General features: G+C 41.1%; 1 protein-coding gene across 2 annotated transcripts in view; it reads right to left on the bottom strand.

The window, feature by feature from the left end:
* The window catches only part of CSNK2A2 (casein kinase 2 alpha 2), a 42,671-nt gene that overhangs the window by 3,485 nt on the left and 13,744 nt on the right, over positions 1–25,442 (bottom strand). The window contains exons 4-11 of one of the 2 annotated variants that reach the window (XM_055297973.2): positions 25,346–25,396; positions 15,523–15,582; positions 9,654–9,737; positions 8,727–8,837; positions 8,247–8,348; positions 7,624–7,724; positions 6,589–6,737; positions 5,072–5,165 (exon numbers count right to left, since the gene is read on the bottom strand). In XM_055297973.2, coding sequence (XP_055153948.1) covers positions 5,089–5,165; positions 6,589–6,737; positions 7,624–7,724; positions 8,247–8,348; positions 8,727–8,837; positions 9,654–9,737; positions 15,523–15,582; positions 25,346–25,396 — 735 coding nt within the window. In that variant the 3' untranslated portion in view covers positions 5,072–5,088. Of the gene's footprint in view, positions 1–949; positions 5,166–6,588; positions 6,738–7,623; positions 7,725–8,246; positions 8,349–8,726; positions 8,838–9,653; positions 9,738–15,522; positions 15,583–25,345; positions 25,397–25,442 lie in introns of those variants that run through there. The other variant, XM_063611847.1, reaches the window with a different exon arrangement.

The following is a 25,442-nucleotide window of genomic DNA, read 5'->3' as shown; positions in this document are numbered from 1 at the left end:
CCTCATTTCTCCTTCCAGGTCCAGCATAGCAAGTGGGTGGTGAGATGCCAGCAGCGGAATTCTAGAAGCAGTGCCTCCCAGAACAGCACTACAGTACTGAGAAAGGACTGTGCACCTGGGAAGCTGTCACACACACAAAATCATTTCATGAAAACTTTCTTTGGGTAAAGGAAGGGTTCCACTGCGTAGTATTTGAGAAGGGCTGCATGGTGCATAAGGTTAAGAAAGAAATGACTATATTTGCCTTTAAACACTTCAGCTGATTCCAAGCACCCAACTTCAGAGGCTCAGTGAGAAGAAAGCACACTAATTAAAGATACCACCATCTGCCAAATAATAGCATGTGCTGCAAGGAATGGGGCTAGGGAGAGTGTTTCACAAACGCAGAACACCAGGCCACAAGGTTAAAGTCATGCACTAAAATCCCAAGAAGCAGGTGTCTGAGTGGCACGACTCAGAAGCGAGTACATAAAAACGGAACACTCCCACCAGGACACCACTCTAGCCCCACTTCTGCCAAAGGAAAGTTTTCACATCAAGGTGTAACACACATCTTTGCAGTTCAAGGTTTATCCCTCCCCTCTCCCCAAAGAGACAGGAAATACAAGTTAAGGTCCTCATAGCAATGGTTTGTCTCCCACTTGGGAAGGCTGGTTATTGTTAACATTTTTATTTAAGAAAACAGGATTTAACATGGCATTTTTCTTCCCTCTAAGGGCAGCAGCACATAAATCATACATCAGTCATCCAGTGATACAAAGAGGTGGCCAATTGTGTCTGAAGTAGTCACTTGTAAAAGATCACAACCCAGGCAGTGTTGCTTTTCTGCAAACAGAAGGAGGAAACAGAAGGCTCCACGGTCCTTGCAGATTATCCGAGTTTTCCACTAGTTGCCAAGATTTCTGTCCCAACCTCTTAGTCACCATTTACAGCAAGAAGAGCCAGCAAGTGAAAAACTGTTAATTTATTGATTCAAAGTTGTTTTTTTTCTTTTTAAAAAACAATCCCCAATACATGCAGTTCAGGGTTAAGTATCACATTTGTAGCACATTGTTGAGTCTCAACACAAAAATATGCATCACTTGTATAATCCCATCACATCTTTTTCCAGCCTCTACAATACCTAGTTGGGGGTGTTTTCATTTACACATCCACATAGCTCAGAAGCATGTTATTAGCGGTTGATCTGGCCCGATGCTTCTCCGCCACCTCCCCTGCCCTGGTCTCCACCTCGGGGTTATTTTTTTCTAAAGGCAGGATGTTACTCAGTCTTAATTTATTAAGATCACTGACAAACTTTGGCTTCTTGTGTGCTCATGTGGTCCCTGCTTTTGCTTTCGGAAGGGTTTATATTGAAACGACTGTGACTCTGATCAGTTATTATCCCCTCATTTATTTGTAGGAAATAAGTTTGCTTGTTCCTGTGGGTGCTCACACAGTAACACAGGTTCCTAAAGTAACCATTTAATCTGAACTGGCATTAAAGGAAACTGTTAACCGGGCTCTCTTAGATCTATTTCAGTTCATATAAAAAAACTCGTCCAATTGTTGCTTGTGTCTCAAAGTAGTTCTGCTTCCATCCTTATCAACAGAGCACCTGGGAGAACCTAAGTCATTTCCCTGAGTAGGCACAGACCATGAGCCCCGCGGCACCCAGCTCTCTCCGGGACTTAGCACCTGACTCGAGAGCACCACCTTTCAGTCCACCGGGACCAATCCAGCGGGCAGCGCCCTCCCCAGGGTACACTCCAGAACATAAACTTGGTACCCTCTAATTTATCCCCTCAAGAAGTACATTTCCTCCTCAAGAGCTACCTTTACATGGTTTTTCTTATTGGTCCCTTTTCTTTTAACAGCCCCTCCCCTAGCCACTTTCTTCAAGTCCCCAAGGATTACGAGTTTGTCTGTCTCCTCTAATCTATCAGTCTGAGAGCACCTTCCTCTCTGCAAGGGAACACATTTGCTTTAAACCTTGTGAGTGCTGACATGTTACAGAATGTCTGGGAGGAGGCCTGGCTGAGTGACTGGTGTTTAAGTGCCTCAGTGAATGACATCAGCGCTTCTCTAGTTGGTGAGAAGGCCCAGGAAAGCTTGGTCTGCATCATACACTCAATCGCTTCTCCTACCCAGCCACCTACCCTGCCTACAGGGATAGGACGAAAGCGAGGCCAGCTGACAGCATCCAGGGGAGAGTGAACTGCCACCACACCAGAGGTGCAAATATGACTCAGCACTTCATGAGTTCTACTCTCACCATGGGATTTCTCAGCAGAAGCAAACCTTGCAGTCAGGCTCACTTGTAGCCAACAAATGATATAGCCATCTGGATTTGGCATAGGAACCTTTTGTTCTCACCATACCAGGTCTATGTTCTTGAACATAGGCAGTACCTGAGATGATAGTATAACACTACCCTGTTCCCCACATTTTTTGCTTTTCTTTAGGAAATAATTAAGTCCTTATCATAGGCACTTTTAACCTGTTTAAGATAATGAAGCAAACAAATGAAAAGTACTGAGATGAGTTTAAGAAAGAATATGCTAACTGAAAAGAATACTGGGTGCGTACATTTACCATGGTTTAGTCTAAATATTAGACACACAGACACACACACACACACACCCCTTTTGGAACTCTCCAAGACCATCTCCGAATCTAGGTAAATAGTCTTAAAATTTCAGGGGAGCTAGGTTTGGAAACAAAAATGGTTTTTGGAGACAAGAAAAGAGATGGTCTGAAACTGGACTCACTTCAGTTTGGAAAAGAATGGCCTAGGTGCCAAGACCAGACCCAGGAAGGGGTGAGCATTTCAAGCCCAGTTATGCTCTAAGTCTAAGGCATGAAGAGAGGTAAAAGTCTAGGTGTTGGAAAAGCAAGCTGTGTGCTTCAAAGGAAGAATGCCTGTGTCAAAGCTGCAGTTACAAAACCCCAGGACAAGGCAGGCAGGCGGTGTCTGCACCTACATCATCGTCAAAGAGACAGGCAGAGGTCAATCACCTGACTCTTCTCCTCCAGGTACTTTTATTACCTTTGGGGGACCCAAGGGAAAGGAATGGAGTTACCACTTCACCAAGACCCTCCAGTAGGCTCCTCTTGCCTGGTCCAGACAGGCAACTTAAAAAAAAAAAAAAAAGGGAGGGCTGAGGAGTAGGGTGATAAAGGAGATTAGAGGGGGAGCAGGAAAGACACGCAGTGGCACATCTCCCTGATGATAACCAATGCTTCAGGATTGCCTGTAAAGGCACATTAGAAGGCTTTTGATAATCTCAAACACTGAGTTTTGCTGCCTGACATATCAATATAGGTTTAGCCAAGAGCTCACATCTTGCTTTTGATTTTCAGGTAGAACAAATGTTTACATTAGTATACAGAATGTGCAATGCAAGCAGGCAGCATTGGTATGAGAACCTTAACTGAATGCATTTCTTGGCTTTGGGATCTTATTTATTTTTTACTCTATAAACTCAACTCTATAATAAGAGAAGAGTTTCATTTGTATTTTAAGTTCCCACAGACCAAACGACAAAAATAGAATCTACATTTAGAGATAGGACCTGCTACCAATACCAATAAGATTTTATTGGAATATGGAATGTAAACAAATGTTTCAAACAAACATCTAACCTTATAAAAATGTATGGCATTATTAAATAGTTAATAAAGAAATCCTAAAGGGTGATGTGGTAGACACCTCTAGTTCTAGTCTAGGTGTGTGAAGTCCCCAGAGCTGTGGCATGGCCCTGCAGCTGGGGTGAGGGGACTGCCTACAAACCATGTTGCTGCTGAGTCCCCAAAATGAAATCAGCCCTATTTTTGTTTAAACAAACTCTAGCTTTCTCTGCTAACATGAAGGTTTGCACAATGTATCCAACACTTGCTCCGGGAGCACCATTTTCTTCCCCAAGCCCCTTGTATACTCCTCTCAGTTGCTTGAGTTTCAGATGACCCTGCCCACACAACTCTAGTACCTGCATGCAAGACAGACTTATCTTTGCCATCACATAAATGTATCACATATCAGAACTTACAAATGCATATTACCCTGATTACAGTGGGAAACTGTGTCTCATGGGGATAAAAGGAGGTGGGAGAGAGAGATTTTTTTCGGTAAGTCTTTCCTGAAAAAATTCTAATGGGATGTTTTCCTCCCTCGCCTTGCCTGAAGACTGACTTTCCAGCTTTAGTTATGGTTGTGAACAAAAAGGTCTCTGTTTCAGAGAGGTGCATTAAAATAGGTGCACACATAGAGATGTGCTGGGAAATGGTGAAGTTCTCCTTACAAGGCTTCCAAAAAAAAAAAAAGCAACAGAAAAATAGCAACAAGATTTTATGGTTAGGCAAATCAACAAAGGTTACAGTGAGCTCCAAGTTATGCACTTAGCATGGAACTTTTGATGATAACCATGGACCAGTTCATGGCATTGCAAGGTTTCCTGATCCCTCCTGACATCAAAGAGGACTCTTGTGAAAGTGACTGCAGTTTGCTCCCAAATGAATCCACTTGGAGGAAAACTGCGGGGATGAGGTACATTTCCTGGAGAGCTCATGTCATTAAAAAATACATAAAACATGGATTTGTAAAGAGCTTAAAAAAAAATACCGTCACTGTTTTAATATCTCCTTTTTGTAAATGAGGCTGGTGTGTCAGTATAGACTGCTGACATTTCGCTAAGACTTGAGCCTGAATTTCACCAAAGGAAACCCAGACCACAATGGAATAGATAGGAAGTCAGACATTCAGAGCTTGTTGACTGAATGGGTTAATTCAACAGTGGTGCCCTGTTAAACAAAGGTAAATGTACAACAACTCCGAGTCTCTATCTCCCATGCATTCCAAAGGCAGAGCTCCTTCAGATCCTGAACTAGGTGCGTCCCCATGCTGCCACAGTGACAGCTCCCTGGAGACTAGCACTGGGGAGTTTCTTTCTTGTTTTTTGACAGACTTTTAGGTCTTTACTCTTCTTTGCATTTAGAAGGAATGATAAGAATTTCTTTTTATCACACTGTAGTTTTCCTTCAAGGTTTGTGTTTGGTTGGTTGGTTTTATTGGCAAGCATCAATGCCGCATTACCCGTCGCTTTCCAGTCTTCATCGTGTTGCCGTGAGACCACTGGAAAGCACAGCATTGTCTGCACAAGGCTGGGACTGCTCCTTCACCACAGGGTCTGCAAGAAAGCAGGAGGAAAGTCAGGCAACCAGGGTGGTGAGTGTCAAGAGAAGCCCATGGCAAACCCACCCTTTCAACTGAAAGAGAGACAGACTGATGGGCAAGCCAGGGTCAGGGGGGCAACAGGAGAGACGGAAATCACGGAATTCCAGCCATATGAAAACCAAACACTGAAAAATGATCAGGGAAATTGTTATTGCAGTCAACTCTTATACTTCCTTGGAGTACAGACTCAACTGCTAAGAGGCATAGAAACCCTAATTTCCCACTGTTCAAATTTCTACATTCATTTTCTTTCAATATTAACATCATCTCCAACCCCTAATTTCTTCAAAGCATGTAGAATAATAAGCACTTCAAAGGAAAGGTGAGTAAAAAGAGCCATCAGAAGACCTATCCATTTTAAGCAACCGTAGTTTGAAATTTTTAAAAATTGAAGTATGACATATATTCAGAAAAGCAGAAAGATCATTAATGACATGTCATAAACATCAGTATTCCTAATTTGGTCTAACTCGGGTAAAAACAGCTTTCTGTGCCAGACACTGGGGCGGGGACATCTGAGTTCCCTGGGGCTGAGGTCTAGGAGGCTGAAGGCTTTTCCATTTGCAGTCTCCCTTATGCATATTGGCCACAGGCTCAAGACCACAGCGACATATTCTTCAGGCAAGAATTTAGTTCATCTCCAGAGGAAATCAAAGGAGAGGGAAAGACAGCATGTTTGTTAAGCCAGAGACAACGACTTTAAGGGTTGAACGTTTCCATCTTGATTCAGAAAGCGAACTGAGGTAAGTCTCTCAACCTCCCTGCTCCCCAGGAAGGAGACTGATAATAGCAGGAAGTTTATTTGAAACACACTTTATCAGTGGAAAGAACCATACACATGCAGAACAACAAGCAACCATGCAAAGTGAATGTGCACACACTTCTAAGTGAGATTTCAGTGAGGCCAAGTTCAGTCAAGATTTCAGTGAGGCCTCTCCACACCTACTTCCCTTTCCTTAAATTCCTTTCATCCATCCATCTGTTCATCTCCTTCTTTCAAAACATACAATACTTATCTTACTACTTTTAACAAATTACTAGTTTTCTGAGGGGAGAAATAATCTTCAGTTAGGTTTCCACACATATATATGTATGTTTGAAAACAAATTTTAGAAACTTGTGATCTGTTAACTCAGGGTAACAGGGAGTAGTCAAACAGCTTGAACTCAAGGGAGATACATTCAGTGAATAAGCAAACACCTTTGGTGATCAAGAAACGGATCTGCAAAGTTGTCTCAATCATCTACAATAAATGAGGCCAAATTCTAGGAATAATCCAATCCAAACACCCTAGAATTCTCCTGACTGGTCTCAAAGAGTGGAAGATTTGTTCTCTTGAATGAATTACTCCCTGAACACAGTCCCTGGAGACTCACAGAAGTATGGGTGCTCCATGGCCTCTTTGGCAGTCAGTCTCTGTTGATGGTCGTATCGCAGAAGTTTGTCCAGAAGATCTAGGGCCTCAGGGCTGACAAGGTGTCTGTTTTCACTATGGATAAAGTTTTCCCAGCGTTTCCGTGAATGTCTGAGAAGAAAAATGAAGCATTGGTAATCAGAGACTAAATTCAACAAGAATCCTTATCTACTAGGGCTAAAGCCAACAAAATCTCAGAATAATGTACTGATTACAAGTTTGTTAAATCTCTAACTGGTGCCTGCCCTACTGCCCCATAGTTACCGCATAGCATCCTGAAACACAATGGTGCTCTGTGATTAGATAAACACAACTAGGTAAAACTTCTATATCTGATTTAGAATATGTGGAACCTTTCTAGATTATTTTTTATGCTGTAGACTTTTAGTCAATTCTGGGTGGCATGCAGAAGAGTGGGTAATTTTTATTGGTCAGCAGATATATTTCCCAGGGCTAGCCTCAGAAACAGGGAGGTTCCATAAAATACTGTTTGAAAACTGTTAACAAAATGTTTACTTCTCAGCATTATTGCACTGTACCTGAAAACTCAATGTGCTTTAAAATTTGCTATTGTATAGAAAATCCATTACCGAGAACAAGAAGAAACTGTAAGTCTCTCCACCTTGAAGAGGTATGAAGTAAATAAAATAAAATAAAATATAATAAAAAACAAAGTCTCTTATTCAAAGAATCATCGCTCTCCAAGTTTGGCCATTAAAAATAAGCTTATGCTGTACCAGAAAACTTTTTTCTGTAACATCATGATTTCTGTTTTATCTTTTCTATTAATAGGTTATCTCTCAGAGAAGTAAAATGATTAAAAGATATAAAGTCCAAATATCTCAGTAAGTTAAAAGAAAATATGCATAGGAAAAAAGACAGCTATTTCCATTTTATTATAATTAGAACAGGAAAAGAAAGTGATTTTGGCTAACCTTTCCACTTCTGAAACGGGGTAATGTAAAGCACTCTCTCTCTCTCTCTCTCTCTTACTTACTGTCCCAGGATATCGTTGAAGTGTGGATCTAGGTCTATGTGATACTTCTTCAGATACCCATACAGTTCTTCTGTACCCAGAACCTTGGCAATGCGAACAAGCTGAAACACAAAACAAACTGACCAAATCACTGAGCACAGAACACACTGTGAGCCCATGAGGACACTGTACCAAGGAATCAGAAGACTTCCACACCACTAAACCTCTAGGAACGAGATACAAACCCGAGTCCAGGGCAGGCAGACAGACCCAAGGACAAGAAGTTCACATGAATGCAAATTTCCAAACTGCCTTTAAAATAACACAACTTATGATAATAATCTTCTAGAGGTGGACCAGTATAGGACATCACAATCTAATGACTAAAACCTAGTTTTATTAGACAAGGAGGTGCCTGACTTCTTCACAGATTCACTTTGGAAGTTTGGCATAGATAGCATTATCTGCCTCTACTTCTGCAGACCTGGTAAACACAAAATTCTGTGCAATCTTTATCTTGAAGAAAAGCTCATATGCAGACACTGAGTGACATTTAGTGGCTCAAGGATAGTATTCCTATCTAAGGATGCTATTTTCTTGGCATTCACCCCCAAATAAATAAGAACCAGATAGTGTTTGCTCACCTGGTCATAGTTGTCCTGTCCATGGAAGAACGGTTCCCTTCGAAAGATCATGCTTGCTAACATACAGCCCAAACTCCACATGTCCAAGCTATAATCATACATCTGAGGCAATAAGGATAACCCATTAGCCAAAGGTATTAGAAATCCATTTTTCTGATATAAATTTCGTTTTTAGATGAGACTGGGCGTGTTCAGGGTGGTATGGCCATAGATAATTTATTTTAAAAAAATTTTTTTTAACTTCCTGGCTCCTAGAAATGATCTGAATTTCTAGTCTTCATTTAACCTTTGCAGATATTCTAGACTTAAAAACTTCTCTGTCCCCCCAAAAAACTAGCTGAGAAAAAACTAAAATCAGCATTTTAGGGTGAAATAATGGCTGGGTTTTGAGTGTTATCCAAACTGACTAGATAAACAGCAAACCAGAAAAAGCCGTAAGCAAGTATAAATAACCCAGAGCAGCTCTGCTAACAAGTTTACCTGATAGTCCACAAGGAGCTCTGGTCCCTTGAAGTACCTTGAGGCTACACGAACATTGTACTCCTGAGCAGGATGATAGAATTCTGCCAGACCCCAATCTATCAGTCGCAGCTACAAATAGGACAGAAAAACACATGTGAAAGGAGTGTTTCTAGATGCCTATGCCTTAGAACAAGGCCACATCACATTAGGTAATGATCATTTGGCCACACAAAAAATGTGAGCAGGTGCACTGGCTTAAAAATTACATTTTCAGCAATTGTGCAAGAGGTCATTTTTAGAGCAGAACACTTGAAATACTTTTTGAAAAAATTTTAAATTATCCTGGTTCATCTCTCTTCTCTAGATCAACAGAGCTCAACCTTTTTTTCTGCCTACATTCAGAAACTGTAGGCAGTTACACTTGGTAACACATTCTCCCATCATTCATAGCTTTTTGTTATAAGCTCCAGGCGTCAGTGAAAGGGCTGGGGACACACATCCCACTCCAGGACTGAAGCACTGCTCTAATGATTTATTCGTCTAATACTAGATGATCCATTTACTCACTGCTTAGGGCCAACAGAGTTGGATATCAAAAATAGGAGGGACCCAAGTGTTCTTTTAAGGCCAGGCAGATTGGTCTGCAGGTCATCAAGAAATGAAGCAGAAACTACCAGCTGTAATTTCTTTCTGAGGCCCTCCAGAAAACTATGACCAAAATAAACAAGTGACTATAGTTAGTTACTGTAGTTAAACTGTCTACTTTCCTTGTGTACTACGCTATACAAAGTAGAAATCAACAATGGAGATGAGAGAAATCACAGTAATGAAAAGTTTGCCAAAAAACCCACCATGGGTCTACAGAAACCATCATGGCACTGGACAGCTTTTTGGTCTGCTCTAAGCCTTTTAATCAAGCTTGTTGCTGCCTGGCTGTAATGGTACCTTTTTCTGTTGGTGATCTATCATGACATTGTGAGGTTTCACATCCCTGTGCATGATTCCCTTGCTGTGGCAGTAATCCAGAGCCTATTAGGTAAGAAAGCACAGATAATAGTAAGCAACCCCTCTACCATCCCCCAACACAAGCATAGTCTTATTGTTTGTGACACCTTGACTTGAATACAGTCCCCCAAGGGGCAGCTTGCTGGCTGTAATGAAGGAGAAAAAAAGCGTGCTTCAGAAGGCACCCCTTGCTCTCTCTGCATACTACAGCTGGTACAAAGGGGGTATGAAGGGAATGGCAAGGGCTGTGAGGAAGATTTCTTTCTTCTTTTTTTTTTTTTCTGAGATGGAGTCTCGCTCTGTCGCCCAGGCTGGAGTGCAGTGGCACAATCTCGGCTCACTGCAAGCTCCGCTTCCCGGGTTCACGCCATTCTCCTGCCTCAGCCTCCCGAGTAGCTGGGACTACAAGTGCCTGCCACCACGCCCGGCTAATTTTTTGTATTTTTAGTAGAGACAGGGTTTCACCGTGTTAGCCAGGATGGTTTCGATCTCCTGACCTCATGAGCCGCCCGCCTCGGCCTCCCAAAGTCCTGGGATTACGGTGTGAGCCACTGCGCCCAGATGAGGAAGATTTCTTTAAAAAGGGGGGGGGGATGAAGGCAGGCACAGTGACTCATGCCTGTAATCCCAGCACTTTGGGAGGCCGAGGCGGGTGGATCACTTGAGGTCAGGAGTTCAAGACTAACCTGGGCAACGCGACTATACTAAAAATACAAAAGTTAGCCAGGCGTAGTGGTGCGCGCCTGTAATCCCAGCTACTCGACTGGGCTGAGGCAGGAGAACTGCTTGAACCTGGGAGATGGAGGCTGCAGTGAGCTGAGATGGTGCCACTGCACTCCAGCCTGGGCAAAAAAGGCGGGCAGTGGGGAGGGGTGTGGTGTGTGTGTGGGATGATAAACCAGACTTTGGAACCTCACTGGAGTCACGTCTCATAATGGTTCAAAGGACAGACCAGCATCTATGTGGACATGAAGAATGACATTCAAATACATCTTTCAGTATGGCTTATTTTGTACACAAGGGTCCCACGTGGGTTTTCTAGATGACCAAGCGTTAGTATTTTCCTTAATATAATCGCTGAGCCAGCTAGCCTTTAAGAATTAACATTACGAGGCCAGGCATGGTGCTCATGCCTGTAATCCCAGAACTTTCAGAAGCAGGCAGATCACCTCAGGTCAGGAGTTCAAGACCAGCCTGGCCAACACGGCAAAACTCCATCTCTACTAAAAATACAAAAAATTAGCCAGGCGAGGTGGTGGGCACCTCTAGTCCCAGCTACTCATGGGGCTAAGGCACGAGAATTGCTTGAACCTGAGAGGCGGAGGCTGCAGTGAGCTGAGATGGCGCTATTGCACTTCAGCCTGGGCAACAAAGTGGGTCTCAAAAAAAAAAAAAAAAAAAAGAATTATCATTACATTATTACTCCAAGGGAAAAAATTGCTTTGTATAAGATGATTGATATGCAGATAAGATTTTACATATATAATGGTTTTTCATAAATTTAAAGAGCTGTGCAACCATTACCACAATCCAGTTTTAGAACATCTCCATCACTCCTAAAAGTTTTCCTGAGCTTGTCTGTAGTCAGTCCTCTCTCCTAACTTCTCCCAACCCCTCCGTGCCCTGCCCACAACCACTGACCTGCTATTTGCTGGTATAGATTTGCCTTTTCTGTACATTCATAAAATGAAATCATAGATGTATAGTGCTTTGTCTACCTTCTTTTACTCAGTATACTGTTTCTGAGATTCATCCAAGTTGTTTTTCCTTGCTGAGTAGTATTCCACCACTAGTTGATGGACATTTGGGTTGTTTCCACTCATGCTTTCATTTCCCTTGGGTAGATTCCTAGGGGTGGAAGTGCTGGGTTGTGTGCTAAGTTTGTGTTTAAACTTTTAAGAAACTGCCTAATTATCTTCCAAAGTGGCTGCATCACTTTTACTCCCACCAGCAACCTGAGGGTTTAAGTTTCTCCACATTCTCATCAACACCTGTCATTGTTCAACTTTTTGATTATAGCTTTTCTGGTGGGTGTAAAGTGGTATCTCCATGTGGTTTTGATTTTTATTTCCATAATGAGTGATGAAGTGGAACATCTTTTTACGTGTCTATTGGCCATTCTAAATCTTCTTTGGAGAAATGCTGATTCAACTCTTTCAATCATTTATTAGATTGTTAAGCTCCATTTTTTTAACGTAAAAATTTGCTTCTAAATCTCCCTTACTTAACATAATAACTATCTTCATAAACTTCAAATTCAGGACCTTTGGCTAATCTTAGCAAGCACCTGAATCCTACACAAGGTCAATGAAATACTCCTCAAGTAGAATCCCTGTCCTCTACCTACCAGTAGAGCTCCAGTTTTAACAACCAAAAATGGTTCCAGATTTTGCCGAATGTCCCCTGGGGGACAAGCTTGACCTGGATGAGAAGCAATAAACTAGACTCTCGAGGACACTGGAATGGACTTCTTCATGCTGGAGGAGTACACAAGGCAGAGAATGAGCCCTAGGATTAGCATTCCAGGAATAAGCTCCCCTGATCTGTGCTTTTCCCTGAACCAAGAGTATACAATATAGAATGCTTGTTATGGCCAGGCGTGGTGGCTCATGCCTGTAATCCCAGCAGTTTGGGAGGCCAAGGAGGGCAGATCACGAGGTCAGGAGTTTTGAGACCAGCCTGACCAACAGGGTGAAACCCCGTTTCTACTAAAAATACAAAAATTAGCCAGGTGTGGTGGTGCATGCCTGTAATCCCAACTACTCAGGAGGCCGAGGCAGGAGAATTGCTTGAACCTGGGAGGCAGAGGTTGCAGTGAGCCAAGATTGCACCACCACACTCCAGCCTGGGTGACAGAAGACTCCATCTCCAAAAAAAAGAAAGAATGCTTGTTACTTGAAGATCAAGAACAGGCACTACTAAACTATGGGGATACATATAAGGATATAAATCTTCAGATGAGACACTGAACAGAAGAACACAAGAGAGCCCTGCAGGATGTTCACAACATCCTCTACCAGCCCTGTCCAATAGGACTTTCTGCAACGACGGAAATATTCTATTCCTGCACTCTATGATATGGTAGCCACTAGCCACATGAGGCCACCGAGCACCTGAAATGTGCCTAGTGTGACTAGGGAACTAAATTTTATTTTATTATTTTTTGGGACAGGGCCTTGTTCTGTCGCCCAGGCTAGAGTGCAGTGGCATGATCTCAGCTCACTGCAACCTCTGCCTTACAGGCTCAAGTGGATCCTCCCACCTCCACCTCCTGAGTAGCTGGAACCATAGGCATGCACCACTACACCTGGCGCATGCATGCATATATATATATATATATATATATATATATATATATATACACACACACACACATATATATATATTTTTTGGTAGCTACGGGGCTTTGCCATGTTGCCCAGGCTGGTCTTGAACTCCTGAGCTCAAGCAATCCACCTGCCTTGGCCTCCCAAAGCGTTGGGATTTACAGGCATGAGCCACCGAGTCTGGCCAGCAACTAAATTTTGAATTTTACTTAATTTAAATAGCTACCTATGGGCAGTGGTTACTAACTATACTGGATATCATCGTTCTGTGTAAATCTGGTTGAGAGTTTCACATACACAAACATCCAAAAGACTGTACATTTAAGATTTATTTACTTAGCTTACATTCTACTTCAATTTTTTTCCTCTGTTTTACAATAACTGTAGCAAGATTCCAAAGTGCCTTTGTGGCAGTGCTTTATGAAACCAGGGGTCGTGAGGGCAGACCTCCTTGAATCTGAATCAGGAGATCAGGTTAAGTCACTGAGTCATCACACTGCAGCCCTCAGCCTCAGTTGCTTCTACATTTTCAAAGGAGTTAAATATTTACTCTTCCCCGCTCCTATTTTTTCTTTTCAAAGAGAAAATTTGCCAAGTGTTGATTCTGCTATATTGCCTACTTTGTCCAAAGGAATAAACTAATTAAGACCACAATACCTGGCATGTGAAAAATACTCAATGAAAGCAAAGGCTGAACAAATACAGCAAGGTAATTAATTCTTTTGCCAAGTTTCCTAGTTGGACTCCTTATGGAGTTACTGACATGCTTTGAAATTCTTTGGGGAATTATTTCAGTTTTAAAATCTGGCACAGTTTCTGACCATTAAGCACGAAAGACGTTTTTCAAGTTTCATCTGGGATTCTACGTCTCATTAGCAAAAATAAGTATATGCCCTTACTGCCTAGCTGCTACCTCCAGAAAGCAGAAAGGACATCAGACATTGAGTGACACCCACATGTCCACCTGGGAAGACCTGCATTTGTTGGATGTCTTTATGGGACCTAAGGGCAGGCAAGCTTATACAACTTTAGTTGTGTTATTTGGTTAAATAACACAAAATCTCAATACCATCTTACTTAAAAATAATCAACTGTGAGATTTGAATTGTAGCTCTCATAGGGTGAGAGTGCATGGGATTACTCGGGAAGCACCTCCAGAAAAGCAGCTAGCCTGACAGTTCACAGGATCATGGCACTGCAAATTTTATCCACACCAATGCTTCAATTTTAGTCTGGAGAAGACATGGAGAAACGTGGGATAAATCAAGCTCGACCTTTTTCGTCTTTCTGATCTTACTGACAAAAAGAAAGACCCATTAGTCCTAAGAGTGAACCTTAAATCCACCACCTCAGCTTTCTCTAAGAAAAAGTGGTTCGTACAAATTCTTATAAAAACACATTCGTTTCATAGAACTGTTCTTAAGATCTACAACTACCCTAAAACTTTACACAAGACTGCATATTAATATATGTATTTTTGGAGGGAGTTCATAGTTTTCATTAGGTTCTTAGTGATCCAGGACACAAAAAATCTAGGACCCATGGGTGTACTCCATTTTACAAACTGAGCATTCCTTTATGTGTTTATCTAGACAAACAAAATGATCATTCCTCCACCAATCAGTAATTCTTCAAATTTCATTGTGCTTGGGATTAGTAAGTCTCTTAGACATTCTATCCATCACTTCTCCCTGCATTAACGAGCCAGGGCTACAGGGGTAGGGTAGGAAGACTCCTGCAAGAAGGGGATGACAACACATGGCAAGGAAAGATGGCTGCAAATGCCTGCCACCCCGTAGGCATATCTCTCTACAATATGACTTCAATGCTTTTCCCATCAAGAGTGGAGTCGGTTTTTCCACCCTTTGAAGCTAGGTTTGGCCATGTGATTTGCTTTGGCCAATAGGGTTATTAGCAAATATGACACAGGTAGAGGGTTGAAAAGTGCCTATACATTGAGGTTTCCCTCTCTCTGCCGCTAGGAACCCCAGGAGGACCACCATGGGGAGCAGCATGAACTTCACGGGCTGGAGGATGAGACCTGTGGTCCTAAATTGTGAATGAGGCCATCCTGGACCATCCTGCCCCAGTCAAGTCAACTGAGACCTAAAGAATCACCTGGCTAACTCAATTATAAGAAACAATAATCATTTTTTAAAAGTCATTAAGTTTGGGGTGATTTGTTATATTCACAGTAGGTATTAATAAAGCAGCAAAGAGAAAACATATGGCCCAACAAGAGCTATGGGAGGTTCTAAGGTATAATGTCCCTGTACCCCTTGACTTGGCCACTTTTTTCCCAGTTCCACTGGAAAGTTTCTATGTGAAGATTCCTTGATGGAGGCCTCAATATAAGTTTAAAAACTTCATTAAATCCTCTGCACATCAAGAAACATTCTGCTTGAGTTCTCTTTGTTCTCTCAAAAACTTATCTTTTAATTAACAGGCCTGAAAAAAATTAACGGTTTATGAATACCACTTACTTTAAGTAGTTCATACATATAAAACCGGATATCAAAGTCTGTCAGGATCTGGTAGAGTTGCTGAAACAGATTCCAGAAAACAGAAAGTTAATTTAGTCTCACTGCATCTTGTCATCCTCAGTGCAGGCCATTCTCTAAGCTTATTTGATACTTAAGTGACTAAGGAATCCCATGACTTTTTTACTACCTGATCTGAAATAAATGGGAAGACTAAAGATGAAGGTTTTATATTTTAATCATCAGAAGAAAAAAAAAAAAAGGAAGGAATTCCAAGGGAGAAAAACATTTAAGCCAACTCAGATCTTTCCTATTTAATGCTCTGTGATTTTGCCAATTACAATTATTAACCACAATTACACCACTGTGAAGTCTAAATTGTCTGTCTTCACATTCTTACTGAACATCAAGAAAACTAACCCCACTGTAACACCACAGTATACTCTAGAGAAGTGGGTTCTGAGTGGATGGCAGAGCTCTGAAGAACTTCATGGGCTACTGTGGTAAAACAGTGGCGAAACAGGCTGTTCCCAAAAAAAAAGGAAAAAGGAGGTGCTATGGCATTTGCAGATGGCAAGAGCTTACAAAAAAAATCTATACCCTCTGCTCCCCGGAAACCAATTCCAGGCTGGAAAAAAAGTACATTTCACAGGCAACAACTGATGTCTTAGGAGTGAAAAAAGACAGGGGTATCAAAAGTGATCACTGGCCAAACTGATAGGCAAATGGAAGTTTTCATTATTGATAATCCAAAGACCAAATGAGAGTTTTTAAAAAATTTCTAAGAGTCAGAATACATTAATGCTACAAGCTTCATTAAAAGCATCATAAACCCTTGCCAGGAACTTTCATTATCTTTGATATCTAATCAAATCCACGTAAATCTGTTTTCCCATCCAAGCCACGCTTTCTATAAAACTAAGAAACACACCTTTATTAAACTTCTCTTGTTCTTCTATTGGAAGAGAGACTCAAGCAATGTAGGGAATCTCTCCAGGGAACACAGAACAGTGTATACAATGTGTCTGTGTAATAGGGAGGAAATAAAACTATACATCCATGTTTTCTGTATCTGCAAAAATGATATAGAAGAAAGTAATAAAAACTGGTTTCACGTATAGATGTGTAAAGGAATAGGCAGCTGGAATACAGGGGAATAAAAGAGACTTTTCACTATCTACCATTTTATATTTTTGATCCACATATAATGTTAAAAAAAATTTAATAAAAACATCAAATTTGCCGAGAACCAAATTTAACATTTTCTAAGAATACCAGGTCTTTGCTTTCTCAAGTTTCCCCCTTTAGGTAAGAGTAATTCCCTCTTCCAGCTTAAGAAAAATATTTGATCTCATCAACCTCAGGGCAGCGCAGGGAATGAAATGCACAGGCCAGTACATGGTGTTGTGGGGTTGGGTGGCTGGCCCTGGCTGCAGCCGACCCCCATTCAGGCAGAACAGCACCAACAAGCCACCACTTCTGCTCAGGAGAGCTTCAGCTACATAACACACACCCAAGCTTTTTGTTCTTCTCCCAGCTCTGCTGCAAGAAGGCTTCTTAGCCAGGACTTGGCTGCACACTGACAGCTTGAATGCAAAGACAGAGGCTTAAGATGCCATCTCTTGGGTGTCAAAGCAGCTCCTCTGTGAGTTAAGGAAATCACTCACAGAGACTATGCTAAATTGAACTTCAAGTCAATAAATACGCTATGTAAGAGAAAAGATCTAATTTTCTAACCCTTAGAGGGCTGGAATATTTTATTTCCAGAAAACTAACATGGGCTATCTTATTAGGACTTTTATCTGTAGAAGGCTTTCCTTATCATGTGGTACCTACACCATGCATCTGTATAAATGGTATAAGCCATACAAATAAATGTCTCTGGACTGCTAACACAGTATTTCTAGCTACAAAAACCATTAACAATTTAATTCAAAAGACACCAGTTGTACACTAGTGTATAGGACTAAGATATTACAAAGTTCCAAGTGACTGGCTGCCATTCACCCTCACTTCTCAGGATCTCTGGGTAGGAGGAGACCAAACTACATCTGTAACATTTAACCGCCTGGGCCTAAAATTCAAGACGATGCAGGGTCCACAGTCTGGCTTCCTCTGACTTTTGTAGCTCTGTTCTTCACTGTACCCCCAGGCGTCCCCAACTCTCACAAAACAAGCCCGTGTTTGCTGCCTCCACTCTTCCCTCTCTAGCCCCACTCCACCTTAGCCTGTAAAGCCAAAACCAACCTGTCTGCTTTCTATAGAGCTGACAATGATACCTCCCTCCTCTATCTCCATGCCACTGACTCTCCAACGTGTATGTGCACAGGACACCATTAAGAAAACAGCATCCCCAGAGTTAACATTCCTCACACAGGGACTGGTGGTAACCTCAGGTTCTCAGGGTGACTCTTCATTCTGCTATGTGCTTTGTCCAGACCCCAAGAGACTCATGCCAACATTCCCTGCGCTTCGTGGCATACACATGACAGGGAGAAATGGGTACAGTGGCTGGTGGCACAGTCATCAAATTTGGTGATAAAAGATCTCTGAACTGTCCCCACCACCCAAGTATGCCAAGGGCCCACTGAACAACTCACTCAGTACCACACCCATTTCCTACACTGAACTCCAACCACATATGAAGTCCTCACACAGCAGAAGAGCAAGTGCTTCATACACCAAACACCATGTATGGCAGCTCTGTCTTGCATACATGTTTTTACAAAGTTCACAGTCAATGGAACAAAACAGAAGCACTCTTCCAAGAAACAGAAGTATCAAGAGTCCATGACACATTAGAAAGAGAAACGCCACAAGAACCACACTTTCCCTCGCTTCTTCTTAGCCAGCTATGGGGAGAACATTATTAAACAATTCACTACAAAATGCTGGCAGGAAGTCAGCTTTGGTTACATTTTCAAAAAATAAATGACTTAAAAGGTGGAAATTTCCTGGGCCTTTTAATTAGCTCCAAAAAGTCTGAGGAGGAGAATGGCAGGAATTGTAATTTGGTCATCAGACTCAGGGCCTACATGGTGTAAAACCACAGACACCCACAAAGGCATGGCCACAGGTGGGCCTCACTGCTACGGTAGGCATACACACAGCCGTTCAGACTCCAAGTGTGATTCAGCTGCATCACCATGAGCCACAGATTCGAAGACCCCATTCCCAACCGTGACCGTCAGGAAGATTTACACTTTATAAGAAAGCTTCCCAGGCAGCTCTGGTCACCTGCCAGATGTGGGAATCACCGACACACCAAACTCTCAAGCCACACAGTGTGTGCACATTCCCTGATATACACAGCTCAGTCTATGCCTATAAATAAATCCCTGTCATGTGTAGAGAAGAAAAAGTGGTGGGATATATAAAGTCCAAGCAAAAGAGGGATTTACTGTAGCAGTCGCCAGTTTAAGAATTATTTACATGTAACCTCTAAGTTCCAGAATAAAACCTAGGTCAACGTTTTTAGAAATTTAAGGAAGTAGAATAAATCTTTAATCAAGCAGATCAAAGTTATTACAAATCCCCTGAAAATGTCACTTATTTTCCTACAAGGAAATGATAAAATAATGTTAATGACCTATAACACACATGATGTAATATGAAAGTACAATTTGTTTCCCCAATTAAGGAAACTATTTAGTCTGTAAACTCAACCTCTAACAGAATTAACAAGGCCTCACATTATTTACTAAGTGGTGATTTACCTCTATGTGAGTGATTTAGAAATTCTCCAAATATCAATATGATTCTACCAGCTTCTTAGGATGGAGCCCATTTGGGGTGTCTTATCAAAATCTTTTTTTTTTTGTATTTCAAAATAGTACCTTAGCTTCTCTTCAGACGCCTTTGTTTTCCTTTCAATTGAGATGGAATCTCACTCTGTTGCCCAGGCTGGAGTGCAATGGCAAGATCTCTGCTCACTGCAACCTCCGCACCCCCCCGGGGTTCAAGTGATTCTCCTACCTCCGCCTCCTGAGTAGCTGGGACTACAGGCGTGCACTACCACGCCCGGCTAATTTTTTTGTATTTTTAGTAGAGACGGGGTTTCGTCATGTTGGCCAGGCTGGTCTCTAACTCCTGACCTCAGGTGATCTGCCTACTTCGGCCTCCCAAAGTGCTGAGATCACAGAGGCATGAGCCACCACACCCGACCTGAGATACTTTAAAGTATGGGAGGTTGCTACAATTATTCATTCCAACTCTTAGAGACTGACTTTTCTCATTCATTCATTTCAAAGTTTTGTCTTGTTCTAAAATATCTTTATTACAGTTTTGGCATATATGAAGCATTAAAACTGCTGATTTTAAGGAGAAACTGACCAAACCAATACCTCTACCATAAAGTGAAATACAAGGAAAAAAATTGGTAGGCCAATTCTGAACTATATTAACACACTTGGTATAAAAAATGATCAAGTACTAAAGTTACAAAGCAACCATCAACAAATTCCAAATAATTAACATTATATAGGTCATGTTCTCTGAACACAGTGCAATCAAATTTTTAAAAAATTCAACTGGATCCTGGACCATACATTCACAAACACACAGCTATAAAGAACATTACTGAAACAATGATTATAGAGAAACTTTTGAGTATGAACTTATCTTAGATGGCATTATTGTATAAATATTAAATTTCTTTGGTGTACTAAGAGTATTGCGGTTTGCACAGGAAAACAGCCTAGTTTCAGTGCTAGCATATTTACAAGTGACGTATCATAATGATGTCTGAAACTTAATTTAAAATGACTCAGCAAAAAGATAAAACAGAAAGGAGAGGCTGGGCATGGTGGCTCACGCCTGTAATCCCATCACTTTGGGAGGCCAAGGTGGGCAGATCACCTGAGGTAAGGGGTTCAAGACCAGCCTGGTCAACATGGTGGAACCCTGTCTCTACTAAAAATACAAAAAATTAGCTGGGTGTGGTGGTGCACACCTGTAGTCCCATCTACTCAGGAGGCTGAGGCAGGAGAATCGCTTGAACCCAGGAGGCAGAGGTTACAGTGAGCCAAGATCAGGTCACTGCACTCCAGCCTGTGTGAGAGATCGAGACTCTGTCTCAAAAAAAAAAAGAAAGAAAAGAGAGGGTTAGGGGACAGACAGAGAAATAACTGCAAACGTGGCAAAACAACTGGTAAATCTAGGTGAAGGATATATACTCATTGTGCTACTCTTTCCAATTTTCCAAGTGAAAAGTCTTCGGAGAAAAACGCAAATTCACCATGTTGCAGTTTGCACTTCTAGTTTGAAAACTATCCAGAAGTGGGTTCCATAACCATGGGATACAGGTAAAATGATGCTTAGGGTTGTACAAACTTAAGCACATGTATTGTCAAGAAAAACAAAATCAAGGCCAGGCGCGGTGGCCCATACCTGTAATCCCAGCACTTTGGGAGGCCAAGGTAGGTGGATCATGAGGTCAGCAGTTCAAGACCAGCCTGACCAACATGGTGAAACCCCATCTGTACCAAAAAATACAAAAATTAGCCAGGCATGGTGGCACACACCTGTAATCCCAGCTACTCAGGAAGCTGAGGCAGGAGAATCACTTGAACCCGGGAGGTGGAGGGTGCAGTGAGCCAAGACTGTGCCACTGCACTCCAGCCTGGGCAACAGAGCGAGACTTTGTCTCAAAAAAAAAAAAAAAAAAACAGAAAAACAGAATCCAATGAGTTTGATTCAACTCAAGAAATGAAGAAGAAAACCACTGAAAGCCCAACAAAGTTGAAGGAAGAAAGAAGAAAAATAAGATAGGAGCAGAAAGAGAAAAACAATAACTGAGCAATAAAAACAAAAAGCTAGTTCTTTTAAAGGACTAATGAGAGATCTCTAGCAAGACTGATTTAAAAAGAAAAAGAGTAAAGGCACAAATACTACTTAAAAATGTGAAGGAAAGGATAACTACAGATATGCCAGAGTTTTGTTTTTTTTGTGACCAGTCAACAGTATAGTTTCTAAGTCCTAACAGAATTCTTTATGTCAATCAAATTGAAGGTGAATAAAATATATATTATCCAAATAGACTCAAGAAGAGACAGAAAACCTGGATAAACTTTAACCTATGTTTTAAAAAGGAAAGTATATTTCAAAGTCTTCCTCCCATCCTTGAAAGACATCTACCCATATAATACCTATCTTACATAAACTTTCAGAGAATAGGAAAAGGAAAAGCTACTCAATCTATCTTATATAGCATAACCTTGATAGCAAATTTAAAGGACCCTATGACAAAATAAAATTATAGATCAAAACTTATAATCCATTGCACAAATATAAAACACTGAAAAGAATGGGCTGCGGGCTGCATCACTGTTAATTCACCCTGGTATTAACAAGGGACAAACACTCTCTGGGTGATAACCTTAAAACCAGTTATTAACATACTTTACACTAAAATTAAAAAGATAAAACAAACTCTCCTAATAAGATGGACACAGGACAAAATAAAAAGACTAAAGGACACCATGACAATGAACTAAATGATCTTCTATTTGTGGCCTGCCATACCATCTGGAAAAGAATATAATTTTCCTGCCATGAATTGCTCTTCAAAAATACACATCTGCCACCTGATATTTAATGATCTCTTGATTAAAATGTCATGGCTTGAACATTCAAAGGGGACCTCCAGTTACACAAGGCAGATGAAACACCTCTGCTCTACCTGAAACTCCTCTAAAATAACCGTAAAAGGAGCAGGGAGATTAAATCATAAGAACAAAGAGTTTAGGAGAAACAACATTGTGAAGCTAGAAAACATGTCTCTGCCAACAGCGAAAGAGGGGCCAGAAGCAAACAGCTTCCAGCTGAACAACCTCAGAAAGGCTCAGGACAGGGGACCTCCGATGTTGGTCTAAGAGAGGAAACACAGTGCACTGGAAACGGGAAATGAGTTTAAGATACCACACTGAAAACTGGAGAATTAGGTGAAGTCTGCACAACACTCCCCATGGTTCTCCTCAACTTAAGGCTAAAATACCAGCAGCCAAGCCTGCATCCTTGAGACAGGGGCTGATGGTTCTTTAGAGCAATAAGCAGACATTCAAAAACCATGATATTTCAGAGACTGAATAACAAAATAACAAAAACTCACACACAAAGAAAAATAGAGAAAAAGTATGAAGGGAAAAAATACAATATTCTTAGTGAGAAAATAGAAGGTATTACATAAAACATAAAAGAACAGGATACTATTTTAAAAAGTTCTGAGACCAAAATGGAGCTGTAAGATGTGAAGTCTAACATTTGAATGAGTTCTGGAAAGTGAGAACAAAGAAGAAAGGGGAGAAAAATCAAAGAACATTAAAAATATTTTTCCAAAACACAGGGGAAAAAGCCCAGCAAGTATGCAGAACAAAAGATAAAAGGGACCCATGCGAAGGCACGTCATTGTGAAATTTCAGAAGACTGGAAATGAGAAAATCCTAAAAGCTTCCAGAGGAAAAAAACAAAAACAAAATCGTCACATAAGATGAAACTAGAATGGCTTCAGTGGTAATACTGGAACAATCTCTTCAAAATCAAGGAAATTATGAATTATAACCTAGAATCCCATACCCTGGCAAATTAATTGGCAGGACAAAATAAAAATGACTTCAGGTATGCAAGCTTCAAAAAAACATTAATTTCCCATAATCCCTTTAAAGAAAGCTACGAGAGAATGTATGAAACATCCCCTTTGAGGGTTAAGACCCCAGAGAGAATTTATCTAAGAAATCAGAATTCCCACTAACTGATCGTCAGCAGCTGTTAAATCAACAGAGCAGATGACACTTTAAGAAACAGAAAATGGGCTACGCGCAGTGGCTCACGCCTGTAATCCCAGCACTTTGGGAGGCCGAGTTGGGTGGATCACGAGGTAAGGAAATCAAGACCACCCTGGCTAACTGGTAAAACCCTGTCTCTACTAAAAATACAAAAAAAAAAAAAAAAAAAAAAAAAAAATTAGCCGGGTGTGGTGGCGCATGCCTGCAGTCCCAGCTACTCAGGAGGCTGAGGCAGGAGAATTGATTGAACCTGGGAAGCAGAGGTTGCACTGAGCCGAGATTGAGCTACTGCACTCTAGCCTGGGCGACAGGGCGAGGCTCCGTCTCAAAACAACAACAACAACAACAACAAAAACACAAAATGCTGAGGTGAAATTTTGCACATGTAGCTACTAGACAATTGGTAAAAACTCATTAACAAGGCACAGGCATTTAAAACTTGGGGAATTACACTATGAAGTTCCATTCAGATAAGCCTTTCAAGTTTTGCATTAGGAAAATATTTGGTTTCATTAAAGTCTATCTGGTTTTCTAAGACATGCACACAAATTCCCACTCACATATATCAGGATAAATCTGGGTGATTCATAGGATCAGCTACACATACCAGCATAGTACCCTACCACCTAAGTGCTGTTATGCTGCTGAATGAAAAAATTTACACCCCGTTTTTTAGAGTTCACTGCTAATTTCACCTGTAAGGAGTCACATTAACAAGAAAATCTGTCACATGTGGGAAGTGCTATACTACACATAAAACTTCCTTATTGTTTTATAAGTCAAAATATCTTCTTTTGCTACTTTTCACTAATTAACCTTGTTTTAGTCATTTTAGAGTGATTAAGAAAAATTAGGCCGGGCGCGACAGTGGCTCACACCTATAATCCCAGCCCTTCGGGAGGCCGAGGCGGGTGGATCACCTGAGGTCAGGAGTTCAAGACTAGCCTGGCCAACATGGTGAAACCCCGTCTCTACTAAAAAAAAAAAAAAAAAAACAATTAGCTGGGGGTGGTAGTGCATGCCTGTAATTTCAGCTACTCAGGAGGCTGAGGCAGGAGAATCACTTGAACCTGGGAGACAGAGGTTGCAGTGAGCCAAGATCATGCCATTGCACTCCAGCCTGGGTGACAAGAGCGAAACTCCCTCTCAAAAAAAAAAAAAAAAAAAAAAAAAAAAAAAAAAAAAAAAGTGTGAGAATAAGATTCTCTTACTTTCACCCAGAACCATCCGTCCTGATACCAACATCTTTCAACTGCTGATTTAGTTTTGTCTCTAGCCCGTCACAACAAAATCACAAGTCTCTTATTCAGAGTTACAATCAACTACAAGTCCTCCAAATGCCCCTGAAAATCAACACTACTATTTTGTTTGTATATTGGTTTTTAAATTATGCGCTAAAAAAAGCTTTCTACCATGTCTAGTACGCCTAACCCCAAAAACCTTGATATTGAGGTTTTAATGTTTCGACAATAAAATTTGTGAAAAACGAGTTTAAAACCATGATTTTAAAAGAACACTTCAATGTCTAAAATAATTTACATTGTAAGAAAATGTAAAAAACCCGATAGGGCTCTTCTAAAGCACTGACTCTGGTTTTTCTGAATCATTTCTTTGTACGTCACATGCACAAACACACACTTGTTATTTGACAGCACTGAATCCAACGCATTGCTTCTTTTCACAAGGGCCTTGTATCGGTCTATCCCTTCCTCTCGGCAAAGTAAGATGTCGTACAAAAGTCAAAGTTAACATACAACTAAAGCTATGCTGTCTAAAACAGGAGTGTTACAGATGAGGCGTTAGCTTAGACCCAGCCGAGCAGCTACTCCTGGAGTAGGCAAGGCAAAGGGTGATGAGTAATTTCATCTAATGCAAGAACCCTAGCCACTTTCTGCATCCTGCACTCATGCTTTAAGGAACCCAATTTGTTATTTCCTCCTCTCACCAATGACAGCCCTGGCCCCTTGGGTTCTGGAGTACACAGTATTTACCACCAGCTCCCCCTCACCCTGTTAACCCCATGCCAGAAAGAAAAGCATACGCACCTTAAAATCTGTATTATTGATATATTCAAATACCAAAGCTGGTGTCTTTGACTGTAAAAGAGAATATTAATGCTTTTTAAGTACCCAAACAATAATC

Source organism: Symphalangus syndactylus, chromosome 11, assembly GCF_028878055.3.
Source record: "Symphalangus syndactylus isolate Jambi chromosome 11, NHGRI_mSymSyn1-v2.1_pri, whole genome shotgun sequence".
NCBI lineage: Eukaryota > Metazoa > Chordata > Mammalia > Primates > Hylobatidae > Symphalangus > Symphalangus syndactylus.
This window is presented reverse-complemented; position numbering and strand designations above follow the sequence as displayed.